This window comes from Camelus dromedarius, chromosome 12 (genome assembly GCF_036321535.1).
Source record: "Camelus dromedarius isolate mCamDro1 chromosome 12, mCamDro1.pat, whole genome shotgun sequence".
NCBI classification, from domain to species: domain Eukaryota; kingdom Metazoa; phylum Chordata; class Mammalia; order Artiodactyla; family Camelidae; genus Camelus; species Camelus dromedarius.
In genome coordinates this window covers 25,847,947-25,861,615 of record NC_087447.1, presented here as the reverse complement: position 1 = coordinate 25,861,615, position 13,669 = coordinate 25,847,947, and the positions used below count along the sequence as shown (strand labels likewise).

Genomic DNA, 13,669 nt, shown 5'->3' with positions numbered 1-13,669 from the left:
ATCCTTCAGCTAGAGCGCTCGGTCTGGTGCTGCCCCATCACTGCCCTAAGGCATGGAGAGAGAGGGCTCTCGCTTTGCCCAGTCTGTTCACCGAGCTCCTTTTGAAATTGGTGAGGAGGGAGATCTGTGGAGGGGAGAGATAGATGTACCGGGTGACTATTTGAAACCAGTGTAATTTGTAAATTTGCCGTAAACTTTTAAGTGAGAATTGGCGGTGGGGAGTTTCCACAGTTTGCATACTTTCAGAAATCAAAAGGAAGATGGAAGTTTTCTTTTCATTTCATTTCCAAAATGTTTTCTTCTGAATTTTAGCAAGATTTCAGAAATTAATTAATCTATAGACTTAAGAGAAATTAAAATATTCATAACATTGTTATGTTTATTTATATGTATAAACAGGCATACACACTCATATACACATGTGCATGTGTGCGCACGCACACACACACATACATACAATAGCACTTATCAAATAATACTGCTTAATACCACCTGGCTGTGAATTTAAGTTTGGAGCAAGTGAAATATACACCACCTGGGAGAGTGTACCTTTGACCATGAGGTGTGAAGAAAATCACTGCTGTAATTGATCCTTTTCACTCATTATGAAAAGTTTTTATACTGCCAGTGTAGAGAGAGCCACATTTCGTTTTGTCAAGCCAAAAGTCTACCTAACTGCCTCTGTGTAAAAGCTAACACAACATGTCAAAAATAATAGCATAGCCCTCAGTATACATTGAACTGGTGAAAGCAGTCAGGAACAGTTTGGCAAAGACAAAACAAAGTTAATTTTTGTATTATTTCCTTTTTCTTCACATTCATACCAGGTAGACTTTGTCAAATACCTATAGTAACACAAGAACTTGTTCATGCAGGCAGAACAAAATAAAATAAGATTAAAAGCTCCAGGAAATCAGCCTGCTTCAAAAAACCATTAGAGTGTGCCTATCCCTCAAAGCTTTACAAATGTGTTAATTGTCATGTTTCAGTCATGTAAATATGTTTCAGCATAAAACCAAGGTTTCCTGTTATAGAAGCACTGCTATCTGAGGGTGTGGGGGTAGGGAGGGACGAACAAGGACTAAATAACAGACTGTAATGAAACCTGCCTTTGGGCAGCACATGCCTCAGTTCTGAATGCCCAGAAATACTTCGCAGTCGCTCTAGGCTGCCTAGCAATGGGGATTTCTAATTCTGGCTAGCTTGACAAAGTAAATACAACTATTGAACATAAGGCAGCTCCTAATAAAAAACAACAATTCCCCCTTGTAAACACCTACATTTGGCCCCATTAAAAATTCTTTCTTCATACCCAGGAACTAGCAGACCCTTAAACGCGGGGGTCTCCCAGTAACTAAAGAGCAGTTGGGAGATTTAATGCTGTGGGGATGTTGTACATTGCCATTTCCACCGAGCCCTTCATACCCCATCTCGGGGCTTTGTGGAGCAATGTTCTGCATACACTGTAGGGCATTATGCAAACAAACACATTGGCCGTTATGCTCCCAGGACTCATTTATGGACAGCCAAAAGGAAATCAATATATGTTCATATATGTACTATACTCGCATACAGAAATAGGTGGTTGAAGGAGTGTTCATCCAGAGCTGCCAAGGTCTGAAAGTTATTTAGTGGACTGACATTAGTGTGGTAACTTAGGCAGTTATCTGACTTCAGAATTCTCTGATCCCTGCTTTTTCACATGTTAGAACTCACCTATTCCATTAGCTATGTATCAGTCAGGCCTCTACCAGCCCCTCAATTAAATAGTGGATCTGCTACAGTTCCAAAAATCTCTAGGATTTAGGGATCAGCCTTGAGTTTACAAACACATTTATCTGCTAACAGTTTACTGAGTAGGAGGTTTCAGATTATAGTAAGGAGCAAACATTAGTTTGATTTTTAGTAGACAAAGACAAAGAGATTGTTACCTTTTGCCCCTCCAGTGTCGTTCCCATATGCTTTAAAAGAAAACATGGAGGTGGGAGAAAAAGGATTTCTCATATAATTAGTAGTTTGAATTGATTTCTAAAAGAAGTTTTTTCCTTTTCAAGCTCCACATTCAAATCTAAAAACACTGTATGTTCCTAAAATATTTTACTATTCTTAAGCCACCTGGCTAGTAGTACCCAAAAATACTGCTCCTAAAATGTTTCCTCACTTGTCTTGGGTAGAAAAGGGGCCTCCGGGACAAAACAAGCTTGAAGAGCCTTTCAAAATGACAGTCTGTCCACAGGAAGACCTCAGTCTTCTTCCACTTACCACCATAGCAGCACCAAGGCCCTAGATCTCAAGAGTCTCTCAGCTTGGCCCTGCAAAAGCTTAATTCAAATTCTACACACTCTGGAGCTTATATGCTCCTGCCTGCATTGTGTGTTCCAGAGCCCGAGCAAGCCTTGGGTTAAGCAGAGTTGGAGACCAGTCAAAAGGTTGCCAGAGTGAGAAGCCCTGCCATGGTTCAGGAAGGATGGAGGGGAGGGAGTCCGTTGGAGAGCTATGAGGAGTCCCGATCAGGCAGTGATGCTCACTCAGCCAGGGGATCGCAGTGGCCACATGTGACTTATCAGCCCCATTCCTTTATCCCATGGAAGAGCTGATGGGGGTTGGGGGAAGGCATCTTTCACAGTTTCTTCTGTCCCAGTTCAGGTAACAATTAATTACCTAAATGTTTTTTTTCAGTCCTGCCTATGTTAGAACATTAATGAGAATAAAATGTGCAAAAGAACAAAGGAGAGACCCAAAGAAAAGAAAAAGATACTGCCTTTAGTTTGTGCAGAAAGTAAAACCATTTTCAGGAAAGTTCTCTGGGAATAATCTAGTTTATTCTCCAAAGATGTATTAACTGAAGATAGAAAGTAACGTGACCACCCCCCCCCCCCGGTATCTTTAATGTCTGAAAGTTCAGGAACATTGGTACTGAAATATACAGCAGCATTATTACTGTGGAGTCCAAAAGATTCTGACTCACATTTTAAGAGGATTAAACTCAGCAAACCATCCTCACAAACAGCACAGCCAGAGTCTCTCCTCCACGACCATTTCACACAGAGCCCCAACCCCTCCACCTGGCATCTTCCCATTGGGCAGGCATGAGGTTGAGAACCACCACTCCCCACAGGAGGACGGTGGGGTGGGAGGACACTGTGGGTCACTCAGTGACTAGAAGGTCTTTCCTGAAGCGGAAGAAAGAGAGATCTAGAGCAGCCTGTGTGCACCACGTTTCGGAAAGCTCTGTCTTTAGTAGGATTCCATGTTTACAACAATTGTTGTTTTCTGTTATTGAAAATATCCATGTATTGCTTTGTAAGAAAATGGCTGAAATCATAGAAGTAAGTTTACATCACTCCCTTGCTAGTCCTAAGTGCTCTAAGAATTAAATTCAATCACTTACCATGGCTTACAAATCCAACCCAATCAGATACCTCCCCACCAAGTCAGACTTCTAGCCATGGCTGCTTCCCTGTTTGGTGACTGCTCCAGAAGAGCTGCCCTTTTTTCCACCTTTCAAACATGCCAAACTTATTCCTACCTTAAGGCTTTTGTATTTCATTCCCTTTGCCTAGAAACTTCTTTTTCCGGGTCATCATTGGTCCCATCTTGGGTCAAATGTACTCTCCAGAAAGGCTTTCACCAATTAAAGTAGTACCCCCAGCCAGTACCACATCACCATGTTGCATTTCCTTAGAAGACCTCACTCTATCTGAATTCGCCTCTCCATTTGTTTGCTTTCCTATATGGAGCTGCCTCTCTTTGAGTCATTAAGTGTCTATGTCCCTTTCTGTGGTTGTTTTTTGAAAGCGGGGGTCTTGCCTGTCTTGTTCACTATTTTACCTCTAATGCTTAGAAAAGTTCTGGCACATAGAGTTGTGAGTAAGAACATGGACTTTGAAGCCAGGATACCTGAGCTCCAGTTCCATTTGAACATCCTGAAGTTGCAGTGTCACTCCTGCTCTTTTCAGACTTGGTCGCGTGCTCCACAACTAGCTGAAGGGGCAGCTTGGAAGTGAAGTCTTTATTCAGGATGGCCATGAATTCTCAAGTTCTTCTACTAAAGGGAAAAAGGAGAGTGGGTATTGGAGGATAATGATCAGTCTCTGTCACAGTCCACAACCCTTTGGAACCCAAATATCCATGCCCAGCCTCTTCCCACACACTTACCTCCTCTTCAGTGGGGAATCCTCCTGGCTTGAAACTGCAAAACTTCTCTGTCCTGGCAGTAGAGGACTGTCACCTGGTTTGTGGGCCCCAGTTCTGCTCTCTGGAAGGAACTCCCTTGTCCACAGTCCTCTGTATCCCTTTAGGAAGTTATTCCTTGTCCATTATTAGTGATGGCTACATAAAATCCCTATTAGAGAGTGTGCCCTTGGGGGCTGCACAGTGTTTATACGCCCACTTACTGATAGATCAGGTTTGGGGACCTAAAATTTCTCTATGGGTTGCATAATTGTAGGCTCTTGACCAGATTTGTAATTTGTAGGCAAAATAACCTCCTCAGAACTTTAGAAGGTTCCCAGTCGATTTGCCTCCCTTTGGTTCACAGCCAAAGAGATGTCTGGACATAGTTCTAGGATTCAGCTGCAGGAAACGGATCACATCAAATAATTTTATGCAGTCAGTAAGTTTATACTAGAGAACTGGGAGCTAATGAAGTAACTGGAAGGGCTGGAGGACCGTGCCACCAGACTGGCCTCCAGGGAGGCTGCTGCCTCTACCAAAGTGAGGAAGTTGAGGACTTGGGAGACTGTCACTGGATCTCTTCATGGAAAGTGCACAGCTCCGTGGCCACAATCTCAGGGCTCATCAGCCCCCGCTGCCACTGCTGCCAGTGCTGCTGGACCCCTGTGAAGCAAGTCACTGGACACTGAAACACTGCGCCGGCCTCTACTTCCACAGCTGCCTCTCTGCCCCTGTGAAGCTGTTGACTAGTCTCTTGAATGCTGGGGGTGGGGCGGGGGTGGGGGGTGCCGCTGCCACAGTGTTTGCTAATTACAGTAGTAAAAGCAGAAGAAAGATAGCACTTGCTTCTCTTCCACCTTCTAAACTAACAGAGCTGCATCTGACCAGATAAGCCTAATTCACACCTGTCCAGCCTCCTGCCTGCGGGCGGGCACGCCACAGGGCGGCTGAAGTGGACACTTGTCCACCACGACTGTTACCTTGTAAGACCTGAGTCTTATTTTCTGGCCTCTTGGTTCTACCTATACCCTTCTCTTTCATCTTACTGGTAAGTAGCCTGAAGCCATCTGAAGTAGTCAGCCTGAGAGGGAAGGCAACACCCTTAATCTGATTTTTGTCTCTGAGCTGGCTCCCATTTTCTGGCCAGCCTCTTAATGAGGTATTCCACCAAGGCTTAGGGGCACAGACATCTGTGAAGGTTGTGCTCAGTGTGCAGTTGCAAAAACAGCTGGGCTTTTTCAACCCTCTGATGCCCCAGATTACCGAGCTTTTAGTTCGGGTTGTGAGCTGCAGACAGAGCACCTCCTTGAACAGAGCTGTAGTCCCTCTCCCTCTTCTTGCGGGTTCTGTAGTTCTAGCCTAAGTTCATTTCTCGTTTGTAAATAACTTAGCTGAAAGTGGCAAGAGGCCACAGACACACCAATGTTCTGAATTTCTCCAATGTTTCGAGTAGAGCCACTGACCAGGAGGTATAAAGTTTGCCTTCCAGGTTGTCACAAGCATAACAAGAGGCATCAGCTTTTCAGTCGGCAACACTGACCTCACTGCCCACCTGCCAACCACTCAGCCAACCTAGATTTGGTCTGTAGAGCTTGATCTATTTTTCAGGTACCAAATTCTCTATAAACAGAATATAGGTTAAACTGTTATTAAAGAAATTCATAAATGCAGTGGCTTAAATAATATAGAACACATACCACATAAAAGCCCATTTCGGTGACCTAGGGCTCTTTTGGTGGCCAGATGGTGTCAGGAGACCCTAAACTAATTCTGTCATTTTGCTGTGCCCTCCTCAGCCCATAGCTTCCATTTGAAGGTCCAGGATGGCTGCTTCAGCACCTGCCCTCAAGTCCGCATTTCAGCAAGTGGAAAGAGGGAACTTTGGCTTGTCCCTAACATTGTGGAGCCTAGAGCAGAAAGGCAGATAAAGGACCATGTTATCATATGCCTCGATATTTAATAGTTATCAAGCCAACAAATCATTAAATATGCTTTATCTTCCTTCCTTCATAAATATACCTTCCTGGAAAACCGAGTTTAAATTCAGAATCAGGGCTCCACTCCAGAACATGGAGTCAGAGGAAGAACTGGCCTTCAGCCCACCTCCTTTCTCTCCCCACCCCTGCCTCCTTCCCACCCACAGCAGGTGGCGTGATCCCAGCCCATCCAAACTCTGTCCATGCTTCTCACCAACAGCCGTCCCTTGGCTCTTTCTGGACCCCAGGGTGTGCACACGGAAAACACAGCTCACCCACGGAGGACAGATCTGGGGAAGAGACCATCTGCACAGGGATTTCTGAGGTTCTGAGTACCCAGAGTGTGTCCTATAAAGAAGGGGACAGGCTCTAGGTGGGCACATCCCCTTCACCCTGTTAATTCCTCACTCTGTGAGAAAGGGTGGACCAGGGACCAGGGTGGGGGCCCTCTTGCTGGGGTCAAATAGCAAAGCCAAGGGAAAAGGGAAGAGAATGGCACCTCCCCCTCTCTAAGGATCTGACCTTGAACTTAACCATCACACGTCTGCTCAAGATGAAGTAACCAGAACTTAATCACTCAGCCTCATCTATTGGCAAGGGAAGCTGGGAAGTGTGGCTTTTATTCTAAGAGGCCGTGTGCCCCACTAATATTCAGAGATCCTTTTACTCGCTGCAAAGGAAGAGAATAGATATTGGGAGTAAGCTAGCAGTCTCTGCCACAGACACATGCCTTTTCACAAATCACACTTTTGTTTAGACAAGTGAGTTCTTCACAATCTGCTTTGAGAGGTGAGTTTGGAGACAAGACAATACTGTCAGTTATAATTGACGGTCAAAATAATTGCACACCTGAGCATTTTTCAATGGGCAGCCAGTGTGCAATGTTCCAACTCTGAAATTTTGTCTAATTTTCAGATCTATCAGGAAGAACCAGATGATTTTTTTTCAAAGGATATAGTATGATTATGACATTCAATAAAACAATTTTAATCTGAACCCCTGAGAATGAATTGGATCTTATACAAACAAACAAAACTGAAACCTCAAACCTGACCATGTTTTAGCAGAATTTTTTCCCAGAAATATTTGGTCACCATCAAATGTACACTTACCAATCCAGAAAGAGCAAAAGCATGGTTTTGGCATGATTTTTGCTGCCCTTTTCATATATAAGAGTAACACAAAATTCACCAAAATTAGGCAAATGCATCTTCTACATTGTAAATTTTTAACCAGATGTAAAATAATTACAATGTAACTGTGTATTTTAATAATGTAATGATTACAGAATAATATAATCATGTAAAAATATAATAATATACTATTATATAACATTGGTTTTTTTTTTTTGTTTTTTTTGTTTTTTTTTTACAAGTTGAAATAATATTCTGATATCTTGTGAAGAAGGGGTAGAGTGCATGCTTGGCGGGCACAAGGTCCCGGGCTCTATCCCCAATACCTCCACCAAAAAAAAAAAAAAAAAATCAAAGAAAGAATGAAATCTTGTGAAGAATTAATAGTGATGATAAATACATCAAAGCCTGCTTCATCTGTTTCCTCTCCTCAGCCCTCCTCCTCCAGAAGGAAATCGCCCCCAGAAGGAAATTGGTCTTTCCAGAAAGGAAATATGTTCTTCTTATGATATAAAAGAGACTCTGAGCACTACTTTAACCCCTGCCCTCTGGGCTGGTAGGGGCAACAGGTGTACATTTCCTTGATCAGAAACTAAGAACGGAGCCCCAGGCCGACTCAGCAGGAGCTCACACACTGAGTCAGCGCTTCTGGAGGGCTTTGCTGTGACCCTTCTCGAAACTGTGGCTGACTACTGGTTGTGTCTCAGTACCCATTTGCTCCTTCTTCCATAGTAATAGAGTTGCTGAACATTTTCACAAGTCTTAAAACATTTCCCAGCCTCCCTAGCAACCAGTTGTGGCCATGTCTAAGTCCTGGACGTGAGTGGAAGTGATGTGTCCAACTTGCAAGTGTTGCCTTCTTGGCCCCTTCTTCCCACCAGCTGAGCGAGAGCAAAACCGTCAGTCTCGGAGCTGGAAGTGGAAGCCGTTCGTTGAGGATGGCAGGCGAGTCCTTCCAGCTCGGGATTGCCTGCTCTGGACTGTAGAGTGGGAGAGAAATACACTTCTGTCTTTTTTAAGCCATTTTTGGAGCAGGTCAGGATGTCTCTGTATTATTATCTTAGCCTGTAGTCATTCCCTGCCATTCAGAGCAGTGCCTCATAACACAGAATGTTTTGTTTTGTTTTGTTTTTAAATGGAGGTACTGGGGATTGAACCTAGGACCTCCTAAGCTGTGCCCTCCCCACCAAACACTTTTAAAACTTGAGTGGAGAAACTTCATCTTCTGACATTTCCTTTATTAGTTATTTTGTCAGCAAGAAAGACATGTGCAAAAGATAGGTTTTTTTAAATAATGGGCCCTAAATTGCCCCTTAATACAGCCTTGCGTGTTTTTACTGGCCCAGATGCCAGGCACCTGACAGGCCCCATTTTCACTACTGCCTTTCTAAGTGTGAGGGAAATGTGTAGACTTTTTAAATCTTTCCAGAAGCAAGGACTATGAATGCAGTTTCCTTTTATACTTATATTTCTTTACAACACTACAGTAGAGGGCAATACCCAGACTTAGTGATGAGACCTACCGGCTAAGTCCGATATTCTGCTGCTGTTGCTTATAATTATATGTATTTTGTTAAATTTGTAGATTCATTTCCTTGCCTTGATAAACTCACTGGTTTTTATCTTGTACCATATGTATTTTTGTGACCCACCTCAAGTGCTGTTTTGGAGGAAGAAGAGGTATAAATAAATTAGTGTAGGTAGTACTTCATAATTCACGAAACGCTCTATATCTCATCTGATCCGATGACAGTCATGTGAGGGGAGGACTATTCACCTGTGATAGAGGAGGACACTGGGGCTAGACAAGTGCGGTGACTTCTCTGAAGTCACACTGAGAGCGAGTGGCAGAAGGAGGCATCAGACTGTCACTGGCTGCCTCTGTGAAGGGACCAATGTAGAACGTATAGGTTCTAAAGTGTTTACAAGTTTTAATTTAAGTCAACTGTGTTTTAAAGAAATAAGAAAAATTTGTTAGGAAATATTTTGAAATATTAACACCTATTTCTGTGACTGTGAGTAGTGGAAAGTGACTTTTCAGGAAATGTCATAAATTTTAAAACAATGAAAACAAATCTCTATTCCTTTGTGAGGGGTTAAAATGTACTACATCAATTGTTTTCCAAGAACAAACAGTGCCTGGTGATTTGGTCTTGGCAAAATATGAAAAATATAAATTGATTAAACTTATTTTAATGGGTATTTACCAGCAATTTGTCTCAAATCCAGGTGTACTCTAGATTCATTATCTTGCCCCTTCTGTCTGGGAACCGAGCACAGGTCTGGCAGGCTGGGAGGAAAGGAATTAGGAAGGGAGCTGGGGAGCCAGGAAACCCAATCCTGTGTGTCTATAGGATCAGTGCAGTTGCTGACTCGAGAAGGAACAAAATACAGACTCTGGCTGAGCCCAATAAAGAGACAGAGAGGCCGGCCGAGGGGAAGCACCTCCGTCCGGCTCAGCGTGGAACTCCTGGAGCCTCAGAGCAACGCGCTTCTCCTGCTGCTGCTGCTCCATTACGACCCAGGGCTGCACATGGGCCTGAGGGTGCCTTTGGCAGGAGCTCCCCGATCCGCCACAGCAGCCTGCCAGCCTCGCTATTTCCCACCTGGTACCTCTGAAGGAAAGGGTCCCATTCGTCCAGTGGGATGAGTCGCTGTGAAGCACCCAGGCCCCTGCAGAACCTTGGGAGTTGTCACACCTTTCCCAGGTCCCTTTGCCTACCTAGAAATCATCATTTTAGACGAGGCATTCATGGAAAAAACAGGTAGCCAGCCAGCCAGCCCAATAAGCATCTCCTGCCTCAGTAGCACAACCCCTTCCTCCCAGAACCTGGGAGAAGAAAATCAGGTGGGAAAATGTTAGCTCAAGATGTTAGATGTGTTTTCGGCCCTGGTCTTAGAACCCCAGGTATAAAACGAGAAAGATTAATACCTTGATTTGGTTTATAAGCTTGAAAATATACCAGATTTTTTTCCATAGTCTGATTATTATTGAAACCATTACTTGGTGAAACCTCCAGGTCTAGAAGTTTATATACCTCCCACACACACACAGCCTTGCAGCTTTAGTCTAAAGGAGGTCACCGTGCTATGCAGAGGATCTTACAGCATGTTTTTTCAGAAGACAGATCTGGGGTATAGCAGCATCTGAACGTTTACATGTCAAGTGTGTAAATGCTTTGGAAGCCTCAAAGGGAAAGTCCCTGACACACCTGGCAAGCCTGGAACCTGATATCTCCTTCTTCCTCCCTGCTTCACATCGCACTGACATGGTGCACAGGGGGAGGCTTAGAAAGGGAGAAAACAAAACCCACTGCTTGAGAATTTAGGCTGCATAGTAAGCTTGTTCAAGTAATCAGCAAAAGCTGGCGAACTCACACATAGATCCACATGTTTCCCAGAGCCATCCTTGGGCTTTTTTCAGAGGACAATAGTGTGCAACGAGCTTTTACAGTGTAGCATTTGGTTAGAAACATTCAATCACATCACCCCAAATTTTTGTGCTCAGAAGTTACACACGGATGGTATTTGACTTTTCTTCAAAGCCATTCAACCTGAAAGATTTCCAAGCATGTCACAGGTCACATTTAGCTACTTTTGCTATGAAGGGCTTTCAGCCAACTGGCTCAAACTCATTGCCTAGAGAAGCAGAGGAAGAGAAATTTTTAGCAAATAGGTAAGCTCCTGAAATAAATTGTATTATGCTGGTTCTGAATAAACTTCACTAGCTTCCTCACCTAGATTGTCAGAGCAGTATGCCCCTTCCACCAAACACATCTTAAAGATGTATCAGTTCTACCATTAAGGAAATCACCATTTCTAAGTATCAGAATCCAGTTCATTATTTAACACCTAGCTCATCTCCATGAACCTTTTTCCTGCCTCGCTGGGCCCCACCATGATTTCTGCTTTGTCTCTGCCTTTCTTGTAGCTGTAACTTGGACTACTCACCATGAGGGTCACCTGTGTGCTCATCTCATGCCAATTACTAGATTGTAGGACAGCACGGAGTATAGAAGGTGCTCTGTTCACATATCTTTTCTGAATGCCTTGCTTGAAGTAGAGTCTAAATATTTGTTGACTCCAGTTGACTTCCTAAACAGCCTAGTCACCATCTGACCTCATCTTTGGGAGGTCCCATCAGAAGTCCACACACACACACATTTTTTAATGGTGAATTTTCTTTAAGTTTCAGAGAGCCTTCAGATCATGCATGTATCCTAGTCATTTTTCCTTTGCTCATTAGCAATAACTCTAAGATCTTAAAGAAACATTAAAATTCAGACATATAGTTAAATGTCTCTTTCCCTCCTGCTGCCTCACGTGAACATCGACAGTTAACACTACAGAGACATTAGTAACCTCAGACTTCAGAGCCACACATGTCTTTTAGATTCCTGAACTTTCACACTTTTCATTTCTACCTGAAATCCTTTCTGAAGCAAACTAAGGTCTGAAGAAATGAAAGAATTATTTAAAATGAAGGAACAAATATGTCTTTATTTGAGCTCTTTTTCATTATTCAAGAAATTTTAGACATTTAATGACTTAATAAGTGACAGGCTGGGTGCTAAGGATACAAAGGAACAATACTATGTTGCTATATGGATATGATAGCCTTTCTGGACCTTTCTGACATCTTCGTTGATCTGTATAATAGTGTCTTTCATCCTCGATATATTTGTCTCGGCAAACTGAAACCAAGGCAGAATATTTTCATCAATTATTTTAATAATTTAAAATATTTTGATCCTCTGCACACAGCTTGTGTTTACATGACAATAAACAAGCCTTTTATTAGGAAAGAAAATAGCCAGAACATATGCTGCTGGATCATAATATTTTGACCAAAAAAAAAAAAAAATGGTTTTTCCCGTCTTGATTTTTTTTCGTATTGAAGGGAGTTTTCAAATGAAGGGTTTCTGGGAGGTTGTCTCCAGGTCAGCTTACCTCCTCCAGGCTTCGCTTAGTCGGGGGATGACCCCAACCCACCCTATGTATCTTTAGCCTCCCACACCCACTCTATCTCACAGGACAAATGTGTCGTTTGAGTTTGGATTTTCATGAAACAAAACATGTGGGCTGGGAGCACTGATAGTTAAAGGAACTGAATAGAGATCCTTGTGAAAACAAAAAAAAAGTTCTTTTGAAATACGAATATTTCTCCCTAATTACAGTAGCTGTCCTGTAATCATGGTTGGTAACTGGGTCTCCTTAAATCAGCCTCTGTCTGCAGAAAAACAGTTTAGATGGGGAGATGTTCAAAGTTACACTGTACTTTTAAACACATGACCCAACACAATGCATAGAAATAAACTTACCAAGACCTGTAGCACATGTTATGGCTGACTTTTCTGAGCATGTGAAAAATATTGACCCTTTGATTGGTATAATTTTTTTCATTATGTCAATATGAGATGTGTCTATGAAAATTGTTCCTTAAATAAAGTACAGGCTTGAAATGAAAAGGATCAGGTCAACTTAATAGACAAAGGGAAACAAGCATTTGTGGGAATCCATAATTGCTGAAAAGCTACATTCGATTGAAAAGTACCATTTTGGAGCCCCCTGGCAAAAAAAAAAAAAAAAAAGGCAATACAAAGCCAAAAAACAATCCTGCCAGTATTATGTGGTATTTGTTAAATTATGCTTTTTGTGTGTGCATTTGCATGTTTTAATTTCTACGTAAATAAGAAAAATCTTAATACATTTAGGTTTGGACTCTGGAAATGTTCCACTAAGATTCCTTGTCCAGTTTCTGTAATGGCTACAATTTGTAAAATCTAGTAGGAATAGGATGTGATTATAGTGGGCTTCACTGTGAAGAATTGTTTAAGCAGGAATTTTATATGCAAGACTAAATGCTGATCAACAGAGCATAATATTGTATCCTGAAGTGTGCTAGCAAAAGCAGAATTAATTATTTTTTTTCTTCTTTCTTTCCCTCTCCTGAAATCTTCCGCCATAGCGACTGCATTTGCCTCCAGACTTGTCAGACACAGTGAGCCGCTCGAGCAAACAGGATCTGGCAGAATCCGCCAAGCTGCTGGGCCCAGGCTGTGGCATGATGGCCGGAGGCAAGAAGCACCTGGACTTCTAGTGACTCCTCCTTAGTCATTGCAGCAGAATTATATGACACTCTAATTATGACTGCTAATAGCTTATGTAAATATTTTTCTTAACGATTTGACCCTCCAATCCTTGAAAAACAGTTAGGATTGCAATATGAGGCCACCGTTCTTCATTAATTTAACCAACTTTTTATACAGAAACAGTACACTAGAAATACTTTAATTTTAAAATTTTGTTTTATGTTCTATCTAGAGAAAACAGATAATTTTATTTTTAAATAAAAGCAAATAAAATGTCAGAAATTCAAGATGC

General features: G+C 42.4%; 1 protein-coding gene across 2 annotated transcripts in view; it reads left to right on the top strand.

Annotated features, from left to right (window-relative positions):
* ELP4 (elongator acetyltransferase complex subunit 4) overlaps positions 1-13,669 on the top strand; it is a 209,780-nt gene extending 196,111 nt beyond the window's left edge. For both annotated transcript variants that reach the window (XM_011000437.2, XM_064492477.1), the window contains one exon: positions 13,254-13,669. In XM_011000437.2, coding sequence (XP_010998739.1) covers positions 13,254-13,385 — 132 coding nt within the window. In that variant the 3' untranslated portion in view covers positions 13,386-13,669. The remainder of the gene's footprint in view (positions 1-13,253) is intronic.